Genomic DNA, 21463 nt, shown 5'->3' on the forward strand with positions numbered 1-21463 from the left:
AGGGGATCATTTTAACCGTATGGACCTACAGAATAATGATAAGGTGTCATTTTTACCGAAATATGCACTGCGTAGAAACGGAAGCCCCCAAAAGTTACAAAATGGAGTTTTTTTTTCGATTTTGTCGCACAATGATTTTTTTTTACGTTTCGCCGTGCATTTTTGGGTAAAATGACTAATGTCACTGCAAAGTAGAATTGGCGACGCAAAAAATAAGCCATAATATGGATTTTTAGGTGGAAAATTGAAAGGGTTATGATTTTGAAAGGTAAGGAGGAAAAAACGAAAGTGCAAAAACGGAAAAACCCTGAGTCCTTAAGGGGTTAAAGAGTACCTGTCACTAAATAAACTTTCCTAAACTAACTCAGGCTATGTTCCCTAACTACTCCGAACACCCCTCCCACCCTTAGAAAAAATTCAGAGCTTTAAAAAGCTGTGTATCATACTTTCTTCTTGCAGCAGAAGAAAGTGGGTGTTTCCCAGCAGGCATGATGTCACTGAAGCCTGCAAGGGGACCACTTCCGTCCTCACATCGTTGTAGTGCTGTGATAAATAGAAGACCTTAAAGGACATCTGTGCAATATAACTTATCCTCTATCCGAAGGATAGGGCATAAGTTATAGATCGCGGGGGTCCCCTGGGGTCTCCTGGACGGGGCCGCAGCAGTATTCTGGAAAGGGGGTGCTCCGTCCCCGCATGACGCGGCGGCTGACATACCCCCTCCATGTACCCCATAGAGATACATGGAGGGGGCGTTTCTGGGGACGAAGCTTCACTTCCTGCACACTGCCGCGGCCCCATCCAGGAGATCCCCAGCGCTCGGACCTCCCGCGATCTATAACTTATCCCCTATCCTTTGGATAGGGGATAAGTTATTTTGCGCTGGAATACTCCTTTAACTCCTTAAGGACTTAAGACGTATGAGTACGTCCTAAGTCCAGTCCCTGTCTATAACACGGGTCCCGCTGGGCGCCTATTCACAGCCGGGACCCGCGGCTAATAGTGCGCGGCCGCGATCGTTCGGCCACGCGCTATTAACCCTTCCGATGTGGTGCTTTGAGCGCCGCATCGAAAGCGAAAGTAAATGCTTCCCGGCTGCTCAGTCGGGCTGATCGGGGTCATCGCGATAAAATCGCCATGCCCCGATCAGCTACCCGGAGAGAAGAAGGTCCCTACCTTCTTCCGTCGGCGTCCCGGCTCTGATTGATTCCTCCATGCCTGAGTTACAGGCTGGAGCAATCAACGGCCGATTACACAGCTTGTTGCCATGCAACGGCAAGGCAACAATCTGTGTATGCAATCAGCCATTGCAAGCTCATAGGTCCCTATAGGAGCTATGAGCTCGCAAAAAAAAAAAAAGTGTAAAAAGTTAACCCTTTCAGATATTCCCTTCTGAATTAAAAGTTTAAATCAACCGGCATTTCCTAGTAACAAAATAAAACAGTGTAAATAAAAATAAACATATGTGGTATCACCGCGTGAGGAAATGTCCGAATTCAAAAAATATACCGCTTTTAAAACCACACGTTCAATGGCGTACACGCAAAAAAATTCCAAAGTCCAAAATAGCACATTTTTGATCACTTTATATACCACAAAAAAGTGAATAAAAAGTGACCAAAAAGTCTGATCAGAACAAAAATGGTACCGCTAAAAACTTCAGATCACAGCGCAAAAAATGAGCCCTCATAGTGCCCTGAACACAGAAAAATACAAAAATTATAGGGCTCAGAAAATGACAATTTTAAACGGATACATTTTCCCGCATGTATTCATGATTTTTTTCTGAAGTGATACAAAATCAAACCTATATAAGTAGGGATCATTTTAACCCTATGGACCTACAGAATAAAGATAAGGTTTCAATGTTACCGAAAAATGTACTGCGAAGAAACGGAAGCCCCCAAAAGTTACAAAATGACATTTTTTCTTCAAGTTTGTTGCACAATTAATTTTTTTTTCCGTTTCGCCGTGGATTTTTCGGTAAAATGACTAATGTCACTGTAAAGTAGAATTGGTTGCGCAAAAAATAAGCCATAAAACAGATTTTTTAGGTGCAAAATTGAAAGGGTTATGATTTTTTAAAGGCAAGGAGGAAAAAACGAAAATGCAAAAACGTGAAATCGCTCAGTCCTTAAGGGGTTAAGCTCTGTTCAGCAGCTTTCAGTATGTGCTTCTTTCAGTGAGGCTCTATTCTGCTTTTAGTCGGTGCAGCTTAGTCTGTGCAGCTGCTGTCAGTGAGGCTCATTGCAGCTGTCAATCAAGCTCCGTGCAGAGAAGCACTTCCTGAGTTTGGACTTTTGACAGGAGACCGAAATCTGAGATTTTGACTAGACGGAATGCGTTCTGGCCAAGAAGGGAGATCCCTGGTGGCCAGAAGTATACAGCCAAAAAAACTAACATAAAACTTTTTTTGTTTTTATAGAAGCCAATTACAAAAGTTATTTGTTTTGCATAAGGAATCAAATATTAAAAATCATGTTTAATGACAGTGCCCATTTAAGACTGGACTGGGGTGAATCGCTGGATGTCGTATCTTTTGATTTTTCCCAAGCATTTCATACTGTATCACATAAAAGTTTGGTAAATAAAATGAGAATGCTTGGGCAAAATGTGTGTAAGTGGGTAAGTAACTGGCTCAGTGATAGAAAACAAAGGGTAGTTTTAATGGAACATGCTCTGATTGGGTGATTGCTACTAGTAGAGACCACATCTATTTATTAATGTAAATCTTGTAAAGGGATTGCATAGTAAAGTGGCAATCTTTGCAGATGATACTAATCTGTGTACAGTGGTTAACACAGCAAAGGACAGTATATACAGAGGATAACACAATAGAGGATGGTATATACAGAGGGTAACACAATAGAGGATGGTATATACAGAGGGTAACACAATAGAGGATGGTATATACAGAGGGTAACACAATAGAGGATGGTATATACAGAGGATAACACAATAGAGGATGGTATATACAGAGGGTAACACAATAGAGGATGGTATATACAGAGGATAACACAATAGAGGATGGTATATACAGAGGGTAACACAATAGAGGATGGTATATACAGAGGGTAACACAATAGAGGATGGTATATACAGAGGATAACACAATAGAGGATGGTATATACAGAGGGTAACACAATAGAGGGTGGTATATACAGAGGGAAACACAATAGAGGATGGTATATACACAGGGTAACACAATAGAGGATGGTATATACAGAGGATAACACAATAGAGGATGGTATATACAGAGGATAACACAATAGAGGATGGTATATACAGAGGGTAACACAATAGAGGATGGTATATACAGAGGGTAACACAATAGAGGATGGTATATACAGAGGATAGCACAATAGAGGATGGTATATACAGAGGGTAACACAATAGAGGATGGTATATACAGAGGGTAACACAATAGAGGATGGTATATACAGAGGGTAACACAATAGAGGATGGTATTTACAGAGGGTAACACAATAGAGGATGGTATATACAGAGGGAAACACAATAGAGGATGGTATATACAGAGGATAAAACAATAGAGGATGGTATATACAGAGGGTAACACAATAGAGGATGGTATATACAGAGGGTAACACAATAGAGGATGGTATATACAGAGGGTAACACAATAGAGGATGGTATATACAGAGGATAACACAATAGAGGATGGTATTTACAGAGGGTAACACAATAGAGGATGGTATTTACAGAGGATAACACAATAGAGGATGGTATATACAGAGGATAACACAATAGAGGATGGTATATACAGAGGGTAACACAATAGAGGATGGTATTTACAGAGGGTAACACAATAGAGGATGGTATATACAGAGGGTAACACAATAGAGGATGGTATTTACAGAGGATAACACAATAGAGGATGGTATATACAGAGGGTAACACAATAGAGGATGGTATATACAGAGGGTAACACAATAGAGGATGGTATATACAGAGGGTAAAACAATAGAGGATGGTATTTACAGAGGGTAACACAATAGAGGATGGTATATACAGAGGGTAACACAATAGAGGATGGTATATACAGAGGGTAACACAATAGAGGATGGTATATACCTATGATAACACTATAGAGGATGGTATATGGAAAAGACGACTAGTGTCAGGCAGCTGCTGCTAAGGCAAATAAAATCAAGGGGGCATTAAAAGTGGTATAAATGGACACAAGGAAATGATTCTACCACTGGACAAATCACTAGTCAGACCACACATGGAATACTGTGTACAGTACTGGTCAGATCACACATGGAATACTGTGTACGGTACTGGTCAGACCACACATAGAATACAGTGTACAGTACTGGTCAGATCACACATGGAATACTGTGTACAACACTGATCAGACCACACATGGAATACTGTGTACAACACTGATCAGACCACACATGGAATACTGTGTACAGTACTGATCAGACCACACATAGAATACTGTGTACAGTACTGGTCAGACCACACATAGAATACTGTGTACAGTACTGGTCAGACCACACATAGAATACTGTGTACAGTACTGATCAGACCACACATAGAATACTGTGTACAGTACTGGTCAGACCACACATGGAATACTGTGTACAGTACTAGTCAGACCACACATGGAATACTGTGTACAGTACTGGTCAGACCACACATGGAATACTGTGTACAGTACTGGTCGGACCACACATGGAATACTGTGTACAGTACTGGTCGGACCACACATAGAATACTGTGTACAGTACTGGTCAGATCACACATGGAATACTGTGTACAGTACTGGTCAGATCACACATGGAATACTGTGTACAGTACTGGTCAGATCACACATAGAATACTGTGTACAGTACTGGTCAGACCACACATGGAATACTGTGTACAGTACTAGTCAGACCACACATGGAATACTGTGTACAGTACTGGTCAGATCACACATGGAATACTGTGTACAGTACTGGTCAGACCACACATAGAATACTGTGTACAGTACTGGTCAGATCACACATGGAATACTGTGTACAACACTGATCAGACCACACATGGAATACTGTGTGTCACGATGCCGGCTGGCAGGTAGTGGATCCTCTGTGCCAGAGAGGGATTGGCGTGGACCGTGCTAGAGGATCGGTTCTAAGTCACTACTGGTTTTCACCAGAGCCCGCCGCAAAGCGGGATGGTCTTGCTGCGGCGGTAGTGACCAGGTCGTATCCCCTAGCAACGGCTCAACCTCTCTGGCTGCTGAAGATAGGCGCGGTACAAGGGAGTAGACAGAAGCAAGGTCGGACGTAGCAGAAGGTCGGGGCAGGCAGCAAGGATCGTAGTCAGGGGCAACGGCAGAAGGTCTGGAATCACAGGCAAGGAACACACAAGGAACGCTTTCACTGGCACTAGGGCAACAAGATCCGGCGAGGGAGTGAAGGGGAAGTGAGGTGATATAGGGAAGTGCACAGGTGTAAACACTAATTGGAACCACTGCACCAATCAGCGGTGCAGTGGCCCTTTAAATCGCAAAGACCCGGCGCGCGCGCGCCCTAGGGAGCGGGGCCGCGCGCGCCGGGACAGAACTGACGGGGAGCGAGTAAGGTACGGGAGCCGGGGTGCGCATCGCGAGCGGGCGCTACCCGCATCGCGAATCGCATCCCGGCCGGAGGTAGTAACGCAGCGCCCCGGGTCCGTGGAACCGACCGGGGCGCTGCAGTGAGGGAAGTGTAGCGAGCGCTCCGGGGAGGAGCGGGGACCCGGAGCGCTCGGCGTAACAGTACCCCCCCCCTTGGGTCTCCCCCTCTTCTTGGGGCCTGAGAACCTGAGGATCAAACTTTTGTCCAGGATATTGTCCTCAGGTTCCCAGGACCTCTCTTCTGGACCACAACCCTCCCAATCCACTAAAAAAAAAGTTCTTCCCCTGACCTTTTTAGAGGCCAAAATCTCTTTGACAGAGAAGATGTCCGAGGAGCCGGAAACAGGAGTGGGAGGAACAGATTTAGGAGAAAAACGGTTGAGGATGAGAGGTTTAAGAAGAGAGACGTGAAAGGCATTAGGGATACGAAGAGAAGGAGGAAGAAGAAGTTTGTAAGAGACAGGATTAATTTGACACAAAACTTTAAAAGGACCAAGATAGCGTGGTCCCAACTTATAGCTCGGGACACGGAAACGGACATATTTAGCGGAGAGCCATACCTTGTCTCCAGGGGAAAAAATGGGAGGAGCTCTTCTTTTCTTATCTGCGAATCTCTTCATGCGAGAAGAAGCCTGTAAGAGAGAATTTTGGGTCTCTTTCCATATGGTGGAAAGATCACGAGAAATTTCATCCACAGCGGGCAGACCAGAGGGCAAGGGGGTAGGGAGGGGGGGAAGAGGGTGACGGCCGTACACCACGAAAAACGGAGATTTGGAGGAAGATTCAGAGATTCTGAAATTATACGAGAATTCGGCCCAAGGTAGAAGATCTGCCCAGTCATCCTGGCGGGAGGAAACAAAATGTCGTAAATAGTCACCCAAGATCTGGTTAATTCTCTCTACTTGTCCATTGGATTGAGGATGGTATGCAGAAGAAAAATTTAATTTAATCTTGAGTTGTTTACAGAGAGCCCTCCAGAATTTAGACACAAATTGGACGCCTCTATCCGAGACGATCTGTGTAGGCAACCCGTGAAGACGAAAAATGTGTACAAAAAATTGTTTAGCCAACTGAGGCGCTGAAGGAAGACCAGGAAGAGGGATGAAATGTGCCATTTTGGAGAATCGATCAACGACCACCCAAATAACAGTGTTGCCATGGGATGGGGGTAAGTCAGTAATAAAATCCATACCAATCAGAGACCAAGGTTGTTCGGGGACAGGTAGAGGATGAAGAAAACCAGCGGGCTTCTGGCGAGGAGTCTTATCCCGGGCACAGATAGTGCAGGCTCGCACAAAGTCCACCACATCAGTCTCTAGAGTCGGCCACCAATAGAAGCGAGAGATGAGTTGCACAGATTTCTTGATGCCCGCATGACCTGCGAGATGGGAGGAGTGACCCCATTTGAGGATCCCAAGGCGTTGGCGTGGAGAAACAAAGGTCTTTCCTGGAGGAGTTTGCCTGATGGAGGCTGGAGAAGTGGAAATCAGGCAGTCAGGAGGAATGATGTGTTGAGGAGGGAGTTCAATTTCAGAGGCATCTGAGGAACGAGAGAGAGCATCGGCCCTAATGTTTTTATCAGCAGGCCGAAAGTGAATTTCAAAATTAAATCGGGCAAAGAACAGAGACCACCTGGCCTGACGAGGATTCAGCCGTTGGGCAGACTGGAGGTAGGAGAGGTTCTTGTGATCGGTGTAAATAATAACTGGAAATCTTGATCCCTCCAGCAGATGCCTCCATTCCTCAAGTGCTAATTTAATGGCTAGAAGCTCTCGATCCCCGATGGAGTAGTTCCTCTCCGCCGGAGAGAAGGTCCTGGAAAAAAAACCACAAGTAACAGCATGCCCGGAAGAGTTTTTTTGTAGAAGGACAGCTCCAGCTCCCACTGAGGAGGCATCAACCTCCAATAGGAAGGGTTTAGATGGGTCAGGTCTGGAGAGCACGGGAGCCGAAGAAAAGGCAGACTTGAGTCGTTTAAAGGCGTCTTCCGCTTGAGGAGGCCAAGACTTGGGATCGGCATTTTTTTTTGTTAAAGCCACAATAGGAGCCACAATGGTAGAAAAATGTGGAATAAATTGCCTGTAATAATTGGCGAACCCCAAAAAACGTTGGATGGCACGGAGTCCGGAGGGGCGTGGCCAATCTAAGACGGCAGAGAGTTTATCTGGGTCCATTTGTAGTCCCTGGCCAGAGACCAAGTATCCTAGAAAAGGAAGAGATTGGCATTCAAACAGACATTTCTCTATTTTGGCATAGAGTTGATTATCACGAAGTCTCTGAAGAACCATACGGACATGCTGGCGGTGTTCTTCAAGATTGGCAGAAAAAATCAGGATATCGTCCAGATATACAACAACACAGGAGTATAGTAGATCACGAAAAATTTCATTAACAAAGTCTTGGAAGACGGCAGGGGCGTTGCATAGACCAAAGGGCATGACCAGATACTCAAAGTGTCCATCTCTGGTGTTAAATGCCGTTTTCCATTCATCCCCCTCTCTGATGCGGATGAGATTATAAGCACCTCTTAAGTCCAGTTTGGTAAAAATATGGGCACCTTGGAGACGATCAAAGAGTTCAGAGATGAGGGGTAGGGGGTAGCGGTTCTTAACCGTGATTTTATTAAGACCGCGGTAGTCAATGCAAGGACGTAGAGAGCCATCTTTTTTGGACACAAAGAAAAATCCGGCTCCGGCAGGAGAGGAGGATTTACGGATAAAGCCCTTTTTTAAATTTTCTTGGACGTATTCAGACATGGCAAGAGTCTCTGGGACGGACAGAGGATAGATTCTGCCCCGGGGTGGAGTAGTGCCCGGGAGGAGGTCAATGGGACAATCATAAGGCCTGTGAGGAGGTAGAGTCTCAGCTTGTTTTTTGCAAAAAACGTCCGCAAAGTCCATATAGGCCTTAGGGAGACCGGTTACATGAGGAAGCACAGGGACACGGCAAGGTTTACTGGGAACCGGTTTTAAGCAGTCCTTGGAACAAGAGGGCCCCCAACTCTTGATCTCCCCAGTGGACCAATCCAGGATTGGGGAATGGAGTTGAAGCCAGGGAAGTCCAAGAAGGATTTCAGAAGTGCAATTGGGGAGAACCAACAGTTCAATCCTCTCGTGATGAGATCCGATGCACATTAGAAGGGGCTCCGTGCGGAAACGTATAGTACAGTCCAATCTTTCATTGTTTACACAATTGATGTAGAGGGGTCTGGCGAGACTGGTCACCGGGATGTTGAACCTGTTGACGAGGGAGGCTAAGATGAAATTTCCTGCAGATCCAGAGTCCAAGAAGGCCACAGCAGAGAAGGAGAAGGCAGAGGCAGACATCCGCACAGGCACAGTAAGACGTGGAGAAGCAGAGTAGACATCAAGGACTGTCTCACCTTTGTGCGGAGTCAGCGGACGTCTTTCCAGGCGGGGAGGACGGATAGGACAATCCTTCAGGAAGTGTTCGGTACTAGCACAGTACAGGCAGAGATTCTCCATGCGGCGTCGTGTCCTCTCTTGGGGTGTCAGGCGAGACCGGTCGACCTGCATAGCCTCCACGGCGGGAGGCACAGGAACAGATTGCAGGGGACCAGAGGAGAGAGGAGCCGGGGAGAAGAAACGCCTCGTGCGAACAGAGTCCATATCCTGGCGGAGCTCCTGACGCCGTTCGGAAAAACGCATGTCAATGCGAGTGGCAAGATGGATGAGTTCATGTAGGTTAGCAGGGATTTCTCGTGCGGCCAGAACATCTTTAATGTTGCTGGATAGGCCTTTTTTAAAGGTCGCGCAGAGTGCCTCATTATTCCAGGATAATTCTGAAGCAAGGGTACGGAACTGTACGGCATACTCGCCAACGGAAGAATTACCCTGGACCAGGTTCAACAGGGCAGTCTCAGCAGAAGAGGCTCGGGCAGGTTCCTCAAAGACACTTCGAATTTCCGAGAAGAAGGAGTGTACAGAGGCAGTGACGGGGTCATTGCGGTCCCAGAGCGGTGTGGCCCAAGCCAGGGCTTTTCCAGACAGCAGGCTGACTACGAAAGCCACCTTAGACCTTTCAGTGGGGAACTGGTCCGACATCATCTCCAAGTGTAATGAACATTGGGAAAGAAAGCCACGGCAAAACTTAGAGTCCCCATCAAATTTATCCGGCAAGGATAGTCGTATTCCAGAAGCGGCCACTCGCTGCGGAGGAGGTACAGGAGCTGGCGGAGGAGATGATTGCTGGAGCTGTGGTAGTAACTGTTGTAGCATAACAGTCAGTTGAGACAGCTGTTGGCCTTGTTGCGCAATCTGTTGTGACTGCTGGGCGACCACCGTGGTGAGGTCAGCGACAACTGGCAGAGGAACTTCAGCGGGATCCATGGCCGGATCTACTGTCACGATGCCGGCTGGCAGGTAGTGGATCCTCTGTGCCAGAGAGGGATTGGCGTGGACCGTGCTAGAGGATCGGTTCTAAGTCACTACTGGTTTTCACCAGAGCCCGCCGCAAAGCGGGATGGTCTTGCTGCGGCGGTAGTGACCAGGTCGTATCCCCTAGCAACGGCTCAACCTCTCTGGCTGCTGAAGATAGGCGCGGTACAAGGGAGTAGACAGAAGCAAGGTCGGACGTAGCAGAAGGTCGGGGCAGGCAGCAAGGATCGTAGTCAGGGGCAACGGCAGAAGGTCTGGAATCACAGGCAAGGAACACACAAGGAACGCTTTCACTGGCACTAGGGCAACAAGATCCGGCGAGGGAGTGAAGGGGAAGTGAGGTGATATAGGGAAGTGCACAGGTGTAAACACTAATTGGAACCACTGCACCAATCAGCGGTGCAGTGGCCCTTTAAATCGCAAAGACCCGGCGCGCGCGCGCCCTAGGGAGCGGGGCCGCGCGCGCCGGGACAGAACTGACGGGGAGCGAGTAAGGTACGGGAGCCGGGGTGCGCATCGCGAGCGGGCGCTACCCGCATCGCGAATCGCATCCCGGCCGGAGGTAGTAACGCAGCGCCCCGGGTCCGTGGAACCGACCGGGGCGCTGCAGTGAGGGAAGTGTAGCGAGCGCTCCGGGGAGGAGCGGGGACCCGGAGCGCTCGGCGTAACACTGTGTACAACACTGATCAGACCACACATAGAATACTGTGTACAGTACTGGTCAGACCACACATAGAATACTGTGTACAGTACTGGTCAGACCACACATAGAATATTGTGTACAGTACTGGTCAGACCACACATGGAATACTGTGTACAGTACTAGTCAGACCACACATGGAATACTGTGTACAGTACTGGTCAGACCACACATGGAATACTGTGTACAGTACTGGTCAGACCACACATGGAATACTGTGTACAGTACTGGTCGGACCACACATAGAATACTGTGTACAGTACTGGTCAGATCACACATGGAATACTGTGTACAGTACTGGTCAGATCACACATGGAATACTGTGTACAGTACTGGTCAGATCACACATAGAATACTGTGTACAGTACTGGTCAGACCACACATGGAATACTGTGTACAGTACTAGTCAGACCACACATGGAATACTGTGTACAGTACTGGTCAGACCACACATGGAATACTGTGTACAGTACTGGTCAGACCACACATGGAATACTGTGCACAGTACTGGTCATATCACAAATGGAATACTGTGCACAGTACTTGTCAGATCACACATAGAATACTGTGTACAATACTGGTTCGATCACACATGGAATACTGTGTACAGTAGGTCGCTATTAAATTTGACATTCCAGCAAAATAAAATAAAAAATCATTGCCCTTGTACAAACATTGTGGCTGCTGTGAATATCCTGGAGGAGAAGCATGGATGGTCCAGTATCCGCTGCACTGGCCACACTTTACAGCTAGTTATTAATGCTGTATTGAGGAATCCAGGTATTGAGAGAGCTGTCAGTGCTGCTAGAGGACGAGGTGGACACTGTAGAATAAGTGAACTAGGCAGCAGCAAGAAGAAGGAGAAGCAGAAGCAGGTGGGTACATTGGAACATAAGCCTCTTCATGATGTCAGCACCAGATAGAGCGGCACTTACTACAGGGGTGACAGTCTCCTCGAACAAAGGTGGCCAGTAAGTGCAACCCTATCAGACCCATCAGTTACCCAAAGGTGCAAACATTATCGGGACGTAAAGGCAGAACAATAGAGAGTTCTTGAGGAACTTTATACTGCGCTTAAGCCTTTTGCATGCTCAACTGTGTTTATGAGTGGGCAAGAATATCCATCTCTATCTTCAATGTCTGCGCTTGTCAAGGGGTTGTTGAGGTCCAGTGCGTGTGCTTCTTCAGAATCCTCAGCCATGAGGAGCTTCCAATCCACTGCAACCAACCAGCTTCACAGGAGATGGAGTGATATCCTTCCAGAACAAGTCCTAAATCCTGTCATTATTTCCGCTGCACTGGACCCAAGAGTTTTTGACACCTGAACAAATAATAAATGTGCTGGCAAAAGTGCAGAGTGGCTTATTCTAAGAAGAAATGAGACCCTGAAGGTGCAGCAGCAAACCATTTCACCTGCAGTTTAACATCATCCATACTTGACTCTCTCCTTGAGTCTGGTGCCAACAGTGAAGAGGACAGAGAGGGACAACAGATGGAGGAGGATACACTAATAAGGAATGAAGTCCAGTCCTATTTTGCTGAGAAGCTTCTCCACAATGACAGTAACCCTTTAGGCTGGTGGAAGAGTAACCAGGGAAAATATCCTACTTTGGACAAAATAGTAAGATCCTACTTGTGTATCCCAACTCCGTCCACAACATCAGAACACCTCATCTCTGCAACAGGCAACATAGGTAGTCAGAAGACAGCCAGCCTCAGCCCTGGACATGTGGACATGCTATCTATGTTACACTAAAATGCTAAGTATTTATGACCATGTGTTTATATGCCCACTGTACATAGATTTTAAAGTAAAGCTCTAAAAAACCTTTTTTGCATTTTTTACCGATTTATCATACCAATAATCGGCTAATTGATTGATTTGAGAAATAATCGTTAGTTCTAATTGACATATGGGTTGAACTGGATGGACTCTGGTCTTTTTTCCCCTTTATGAACTATGTAACTATTTGCAATAATATCCAGTACTTGATTTACACATTTTACAGTCACTTTCCAACCCTCTAGTTGGAAGCAACTGGAACTGCTGTATCGGGGCACCACAACATAGCCTATTTTTACTGCAGATTTTTTTTGCAGATGGAATACAGTAGCATGCATGGGATACAAAGTGGCCATTACCAGGACCAGTTACACAGGGTCATTTTTCTTTGCAGGTGACCACTGCTCATTCCGTATGGGACAGTATGTTCTCCACAATGGCTGTACTTATGAAATCTGCCCGTGTGAGAAAAGGACTACTGGAGATGGCATCAATCATACTCACCATGTGTCTGAGCTATGCCACGCTTTTATACATTTTGCTGACAAACATCACCAAGGAGAGAAATGAGCTGAAAGAAATTATGAGGATGATGGGGCTCCGAGACTCTGCTTATTGGTGAGCTGCATCATATGTATATAGGAGACTCAACAGTGCAAGACCAGTCTGTATTGGGGCAAGTACTAGAGAAAAGTGCAAAGATTTAGTGAGAGGGCACTGAGTGTGCTGTTGGTGACTCCTTCAATTATGTAACAGAGTATTTCAGGAGAGGAGTGTGCTGATCATGTGGAGGTCACAGGGTGAGAGTTATATAGTGGAGGAGCAGGGTCCACAGCAGTACAGAGTATTTCAGGAGAGGAGTGTACTGATCGTGTGGAGGTCACAGGGTGAGAGTTATATAGTGGAGGAGCAGGGTCCACAGCAGTACAGAGTATTTCAGGAGAGGAGTGTACTGATCATGTGGAGGTCACAGGGTGAGAGTTATATAGTGGAGGAGCAGGGTCCACAGCAGTACAGAGTATTTCAGGAGAGGAGTGTACTGATCATGTGGAGGTCACAGGAGTGAGAGTTATATAGTGGAGGAGCAGGGTCCACAGCAGTACAGAGTATTTCAGGAGAGGAGTGTACTGATCATGTGGAGGTCACAGGGTGAGAGTTATATAGTGGAGGAGCAGGGTCCACAGCAGTACAGAGTATTTCAGGAGAGGAGTGTACTGATTATGTGGAGGTCACAGGGTGAGAGTTATATAGTGGAGGAGCAGGGTCCACAGCAGTACAGAGTATATCAGGAGAGGTGTGTGCTGATCATGTGGAGGTCACAGGGTGAGAGTTATATAGTGGAGGAGCAGGGTCCACAGCAGTACAGAGTATACAGGAGAGGAGTGTACTGATCATATGGAGGTCACAGGGTGAGAGTTATATAGTGGAGGAGCAGGATCCACAGCAGCACAGAGTTTTTCAGGAGAAGAGTGTATTTATCATTTGGAGGTCACAGGGTGAGAGTTATATAGTGGAGGAGCAGGATCCACAGCAGCACAGAGTTATTCAGGAGAGGAGTGGGCTGATCATTTGGAGGCCACAGGATGAGAGTCACATAGTAAAGAAGCATGGTCACTTACCTTTTCTTTTTGCCTTCTTTCTCAGGTTATCGTGGGGATTGCTCTATGCCGTTTATGTCCTGATTCTTGCAAACTTGATAACGCTTCTTGTTGGCATAACTGTGTTTTTGAGAAGTTCCTATGGAGTTATCCTGCTTCTGTTTGTCCTCTATGGGATATCAATGGTAGGACTCCTGTATATAACAGAATAACTGCTGTATGAGATTTAAAAGGAATTTATTGCTTTGACTTTTTTTTTTTTGTTTCATTTTTTTGTACATGTTATGGGGGCAGCCATCTTGTCTGAGCTGTTTAAAACAGTATTTAGAAATATGCTTTATTGCAAGTCCCATACACATAGGCAACAATAGACAGGACTCGTTTCAGTCACATAAATTGGAAATGTTACTGGACTTGCTCTATGAACTGTGCTGGTCATTCTACAGGGTGGAGGAGGCTGAGCTCTGAGCTTCAGCTATTGTGAATTGTGTCTTATCTCACCTTTACTTGTACTGATCACTTTCCTGCAGCCTCTTTCTCATCGTGGATATCTGCTTTGTATATTCATATCTACAACTTTCATATACCGTATTCAGTATGGAGGAGTTACTGATGTACTTCACTGAGGGGAGTGCATCGTTCACTACCCTACCCCCCCCCCCCCAAGCTTTCGTGTATCACACTCCTCTGATTCCGATCCACTTTTTTCGTTCCTTTCTGGTCATGCACGAGGAATTAAAATATCCTTGTCTCGTACTTTTTAGTGAGTGTAATTATGAACAATTTAAAAGGCGTGTTCTGGGCTTCCCCCTTCCTCAGATTTATCATATACACATATGGAACCTACTAGACTATATATACTATAATACTCCACCTAAAATATATGACGATTCTCACGCAATCTGACCTCTCTGAATCTTCTATCCATAATTAAGGGAAGGTGTTTAAAGATTTTCCATTTCATGTAGGAGGGAAAGTTTTTATATTTTTAAATGTAGTACCCTGGTTCCTAAAGGTTTAAATTAAGCTCTGGAAAGAGTATAGGGAACTTTAGTTAATTTCTACAGGTGAATAGAAGGTTAAGAGAGGTTAGATTTAGGGTACGGTCCCACGTACAGCTTACGCAGCATATTTCACGCTGCACAAAATCTGCAGCAGGAAATACGCTGCTTAATCCCCAATCACCCCGATTCACACAGGGCTTCATCAGCATCCCTATGTGTGCAGTGAGTTTTGGAGGCGGGGCCACGGGTCATAGTCACGCTGGCACGTGGCCCCATCTCCGAAACTCACTGCACACTGCCCTTGTCTGTATGGAGATCGGGGATTATGCAGCGTATTTGCCACTACAACAGCAGATTATGCTTAGCGTGAAATACGCAGCATAAGCGGTACATGGGACTGTACCCTAGGTAAAAATCGCAATTTCCTTTAGAAGGTTTCATATGATATCCCTGAGGAGGGGGAAACCCAGAACATGCCTCGGATGTGTATTTATATTTTTAATTGTTCATTTACCTTTTTAAAAAAGTATGAGACAAGGATCTTTTAATTCCTCGTGTATGACCAGAAAGGAACGGAAAAGGAGTACAAAATATGAAAGCTGGCCTGGGGGGGGAGAGGTGGACGCTGCAGTCCCCTCAGTGAAGTAAGCCACTTACTCTTCCATACTGAATATATGAAAGTTGTGAATATGAATATACGAGCCAGATCTCCGTTCGCCTGTATTCTTTGTTTTTATCTTTTGTCTTAGGCCCCTTTCACACTGCCGTTGCTCCCCGTCAAGAACAGCCATTAAAGTCTCTTTATTTTTTTGTGTGACTTTAACAGCTGTTCTCGTTATGGGGAGCAACGGGCAATAACGGGTTCTGGCAGCTCCCATTTACTATTATGGGGGCCGTCGGGCGCCACTGTTTTTCGACAGGAATAGCAGGAGAAAAAGACGCCACTTGCAGTATTTTTTCTCCCACTATTCTGCCCGGCTCCCCCGAAGGCTTTCACACTGCCATTTCGTAACTGCAGTCTGAAAGAAGCTTTATTGTCTGTGATTATTCGGGTGGGCAAGTGCCAATCCGAGAAGAATAGCAGAGAATACCAGGAGCTTCAGAGATTGTGTGGCGATTGTTTATTGTGAGTGGTACCGAGAGACCACTCACCAATTAGTTTAGTATTCTGTCAAAACATTAATTTGCTGTTTGTTGAATAGGAAGCAGCTCCTGAAAATAAAAAATTTTTACATTGTGGATTTATCACAACAGAAAAAGCAGGAAGCTTATTTTTACACCTAGTGGACAAAGCGAAAACTGCAAAATTTCAGAATTCGTTTGAAATATAAATAGTAAAATAGAAAATTTGAAAAAATTTCACAAATTTATTTCAAAAATATGTTTAGCATAAAGCTTGATTTAAATAATAGGTAATTTTCTGATGACATGTTCCCTTTAAGAAAACAATCTCATCAATTCACTGGGATATCAGTAAAGCCGGCCATATGCCAAGACCCAGGGATTCTTAAAAACCTAACCAGTGACTGTAGGAATAGGAAGAGTTTGGCTCTAGAAGTCCACTAGAAAAGCCACGTGAAGAGTCATGGTTCTGCGATGAGTCTTTGTACCAGAGATGTACATTGCCTTGTATAAGTATTCACCGCCCTTGGACTTTTTGCCATTTTGCTACAAACTGAAATTCAAATAGACTTTTACCATGTGATCAACACAACATGGCCAGTACTCGGAAAGTATAAAATACTTTTTATTGTGACACAAACAATAATGAGAACTTCTCTATGGAGAGAGATAGATGAATGTATTGTAATAATCATATGTCATCTACAGGGGATAAGAAGCAGCACAGAGGATTACAGCTGACTATAACTTCTTCCATCTTTCTTGCAGATTAGTTTCACTTTCATGTTGTGCTCCCTGCTCCGGACCTCTGAGTACACTGTCACCATTGACTCCATCACAGCGCTTATCCTGTGTATTCTAAGCCTTCTGCCGCTGCTGAGAGTCTTGCCCATGCCTCTAGAAATCTTTCTGTGCATCTTACCCCCGTTCGCATTCTCGCTTGGTATCACTGAGGTAAATACAGTTAGGGGATGGTCATTCTTGAAGGGCGGTTTTCCAGTTTTGGGGTCCAGGCCTCCAGTATGGCTCCCACATTCATGACCCAGCTTTTCTGATCTTCATGCATATGTTTACACACTAGCATTTATTAGTCAGGTAGTCTGATAAACGTGGCTGACAAGCCTTATAAATGCTGTAATGGAGGTGTTGGACGCTATCGTAGACACCATCAAAGCCTGCAATCTGTCACCCAGGGGTGGTAGTCACTAGTAGCTCCCCTGCTTGTTGCCATGAACTATGGCTGTAACTACAGAGAGTGCAGAGGGTAAAATAACAGCTCCTCAGGGTCTAAAACATTACAACAGCTCTTCTGTGAGATAAGAGGACACAAGTCCTATAAACCGTATGTGCTAGTAGGATAAAGCCCTATTACAGGCTCTGTGTGGGGCCCTAGAACACGTTCCCACTGCTGATAGAGATCAGTGTTAGGCAAGTAAATGACTGGGTACGTTTTGGGATCACTCCAGCTGGTACTATACATGAGGGTAGATGGCCTGTTACTATAAGTGTGGTCACTCAAGCTTGTATTGTACATGATGGTTGCCTGGCTGGAAATACTAGTGCAGTTACTCTAGCTGGTACAGTACATGAGGGTTGTCTGGCTCCTACTATTAGTGTAGTATCTCCAGCTGGTACTGTACATGAGGGTAGTCTGGCTGGTACAGTACATGAGGGTTGTCTGGCTCCTACTATTAGTGTAGTATCTCCAGCTGGTACTATACATGAGGGTAGATGGCCTGTTACTATAAGTGTGGTCACTCAAGCTTGTATTGTACATGAGGGTTGTCTGGCTCCTACTATTAGTGTAGTATCTCCAGCTGGTACTGTTCATGAGGGTTGTCTGGCTCCTACTATTAGTGTAGTATCTCCAGCTGCTACAGTACATGAGGGTTGTCTGGCTCCTACTATTAGTGTAGTATCTCCAGCTGGTACTGTTCATGAGGGTTGTCTGGCTCCTACTATTAGTGTAGTATCTCCAGCTGCTACAGTACATGAGGGTTGTCTGGCTCCTACTATTAGTGTAGTATCTCCAGCTGGTACTGTTCATGAGGGTTGTCTGGCTCCTACTATTAGTGTAGTATCTCCAGCTGGTACAGTACATGAGGGTTGTCTGGCTCCTACTATTAGTGTAGTATCTCCAGCTGGTACTGTTCATGAGGGTTGTCTGGCTCCTACTATTAGTGTAGTATCTCCAGCTGGTACTGTTCATGAGGGTTGTCTGGCTCCTACTATTAGTGTAGTATCTCCAGCTGGTACTCTACATGAGGGTTGTCTGGCTCCTACTATTAGTGTAGTATCTCCAGCTGGTACTGTACATGAGGGTAGTCTGGCTGGTACTATACAAGAGGGTTGCTTGGTTCCTACTATTAGTGTAGTATCTCCAGCTGGTACAGTACATGAGGGTTGTCTGGCTCCTACTATTAGTGTGGTATCTCCAGCTGGTACTGTACATGAGGGTAATCTGGCTGGTACTATACATGAGGGTTGCCTGGTTCCTACTATTAGTGTAGTATCTCCAGCTGGTACAGTACATGAGGGTTGTCTGGCTCCTACTATTAGTGTAGTATCTCCAGCTGGTACTATACATGAGGGTTGTCTTGCTCCTACTATTAGTGTAGTATCTCCAGCTGGTACTGTACATGAGGGTAGTCTGGCTGGTACTATACATGAGGGTTGTCTTGCTCCTACTATTAGTGTAGTATCTCCAGCTGGTACTGTACATGAGGGTTGTCTGGCTGGTACTATACATGAGGGTTGTCTGGCTCCTACTATTAGTGTAGTATCTCCAGCTGGTACAGTACATGAGGGTAGTCTGGCTCCTACTATTAGTGTGGTATCTCCAGCTGGTACAGTAGATGAGGGTAGTCTGGCTCCTACTATTAGTGTAGTATCTCCATCTGGTACTATACATGAGGGTAGTCTGGCTGGTACTGTACATGAGGGTTGTCTGGCTCCTACTATTAGTGTGGTATCTCCAGCTGGTACAGTACATGAGGGTAGTCTGGCTGGTACTGTACATGAGGGTTGTCTGGCTCCTACTATTAGCGTGGTATCTCCAGATGGTACTGTACATGAGGTTAGTCTGGCTGGTACTATTAGTGTTGACAGTGCAGTGTATCTGGCACTATGTTAGGATGCCCTTTTGCTGGCACTGATGCCGGTATGTGGTCAGTACCTTCGGCAGAGAATCCATTTTGCTGCCAGAAACACTGCACCTACAGTCTTCATAGACACTGCATCCTTACACATGGTTTCCTTCTGGTTACAGAGTGTACACATGGAGATGGACCTCCAGGGCGTCTTCTTCTCAGACCTCACTGGAGACTCCTGCCATGTCCTTGGCAGCTACATCGGCCTTCTGCTGGACTCCATCCTCTACTTCCTCCTCACATTGTACTTTGACAAGATTCTAGCAGGTAAACTTGTCCTCTACTGTAAAAATTCTATTATTCCAGACACTGGAAATTCCTGTCAATTCGGCGTCTGATATAAACAGTCGAAACGCTAATATAAAAAGGATCTTGTGTCCACATGTGGCAGCAGGAGACGGCCTGTGACAATCCTTGTTTCAGTCATTAAAAACCCCAATATTCCAAAAAGACCTGAAATCTGACATCTTGTTTCCTCAAGTGTAGGATTATTTAAACCTATGTAAATCAGGCTTTACCACATTTCTTCTAACATGACGAGGCATATGTAATGTCCCGGTACCAATGGTTTAGCTACTATCTGCAAACAGCTGTTGTGAGAATGAGGTTTTTGAATATTGCTTAAATGTGTATGAATTAATGGAGGTTTATTTGCAAAAGTATGTATGTGCATTGCAGCATGTCCATTGCATACACTGAGGTATTCAGAGTGTAAAGGGTTAACATTTGTACTTAGCTGTATATCAGCTGAATGTTGCCTTGGTCACATGATTCTTCCAAAGAATGGTTGTGGGTGAAGTCCCTTGTCCAACCTCTCTGTTCCAGGAGAAGGGGAGGACCCAAACCTGTTAGGCAGTAGTGGTTGCCTGGCTCTTGCCACTGCCACATGTGTCATAGCTCTGCTATTTCTAGGCATACCTACACCTAAGCCACATGTGTCTTATCCAGGTGAAATCCTGATTTAGAATCAAGTCACTGCTCCTGTTCACACTGTAAGGATAAAGTGATCAAGTTCTTCATCTCCAAGAAGGAGTTTTCTTTGTCTTCATCAGAGAGAATAAGGCTGAACAAGGATCTCTCTGCAATACACTGATCTGTTCAGTGGACTACGATCAGAGCTAGTGTTTGGCTGCCACGTGATTAAAGTGTTCCTGCCCACATAACTCTAGTTATCATGTCACAAGAGCAGATAGTCCTGTGAGTACATAATGCACCACAGTAAGCCAACCTGGGAAGATGTTCAACAGTAGTTTCAGTAAATTGAACTGTGAACATAAACATCTGTCTACAATCTGTCTACAAGTTCTTGAATTTGTTACACATAAGCATAGTGTCCAGAGGTCTCATTCCTGCACTTTGTACTATGGGAACAACTCTAATGACAAAAAGATAACTGGGTTCACAGGGAACATGGGGTTAGCTATACCACCCTGCCACATGACAAATCATCAGTACTATTACTCTCAGCATATCCCTCGTCATCTCCATGACCACCACACATGCACAGCACATTATACAGACTCTGTTGGGCTCTTTATTGTAGGTAATACAGACAGGATACTGAGGCCTGTGGACATGCAGGAGAAAGACTTTGTTGGCTTTGGCTAGCCTTGTAGCAGCAATGATAACTGGAGCTAAACTCTTGATATATATAACCAATGTTTTCTTGTTCCACTAGATAAATATGGCATGAAGTTCGAGCCGTACTTCTTCCTCTGCCGCTCTTACTGGTCAAAAACGAAAATGACCCCAATACCACTGGACACGTTAGAAAGAGAAAGGGCAGACACTGAAGATTATGTCGAAAAAGTTCCGGTTGAACTCATAGGAAAAGAGGCAATCAGGTATCTTCCAGCAGGTGGAGGTGACTTCTAGTAGGTGCAGATCTACTAAAATGCTACAGTATAGGACGGCTTAACCTTCTGCTGGTATCCCAATATATACTGGTCACAGAGACCATAAATAAGAAGGGAATGGGGCCAAGCTCTGACTGTTCAAACTAGGGAAATGTTCTGCTATGTACTCATACTGCTCATTGTCTCGTACTGCTCATTGTCTCGTACTGCTCATTGTCTCGTACT

General features: G+C 45.4%; 2 protein-coding genes across 5 annotated transcripts in view; one reads left to right on the top strand and one right to left on the bottom strand.

Annotated features, from left to right (window-relative positions):
* Positions 1-21463, bottom strand: part of LOC130297385 (platelet endothelial cell adhesion molecule-like) — a 385117-nt gene that overhangs the window by 265378 nt on the left and 98276 nt on the right. For all 3 annotated transcript variants that reach the window (XM_056549812.1, XM_056549810.1, XM_056549811.1), the window contains exon 5: positions 14129-14301. The gene's annotated coding sequence lies outside the window, so the exon portion shown is untranslated. The remainder of the gene's footprint in view (positions 1-14128; positions 14302-21463) is intronic.
* The window catches only part of LOC130297382 (ABC-type organic anion transporter ABCA8-like), a 128102-nt gene that overhangs the window by 19519 nt on the left and 87120 nt on the right, over positions 1-21463 (top strand). For both annotated transcript variants that reach the window (XR_008849501.1, XM_056549799.1), the window contains exons 6-10: positions 12904-13127; positions 14154-14292; positions 17002-17187; positions 19502-19649; positions 21061-21226. Coding sequence is in view for 1 of the 2 variants with exons in the window: in XM_056549799.1 (XP_056405774.1) it covers positions 12904-13127; positions 14154-14292; positions 17002-17187; positions 19502-19649; positions 21061-21226 (863 nt within the window). In the remaining variant the exon portion in view is untranslated. The remainder of the gene's footprint in view (positions 1-12903; positions 13128-14153; positions 14293-17001; positions 17188-19501; positions 19650-21060; positions 21227-21463) is intronic.

This window comes from Hyla sarda, chromosome 13 (assembly GCF_029499605.1).
Source record: "Hyla sarda isolate aHylSar1 chromosome 13, aHylSar1.hap1, whole genome shotgun sequence".
In the NCBI taxonomy this organism is placed as follows: domain Eukaryota; kingdom Metazoa; phylum Chordata; class Amphibia; order Anura; family Hylidae; genus Hyla; species Hyla sarda.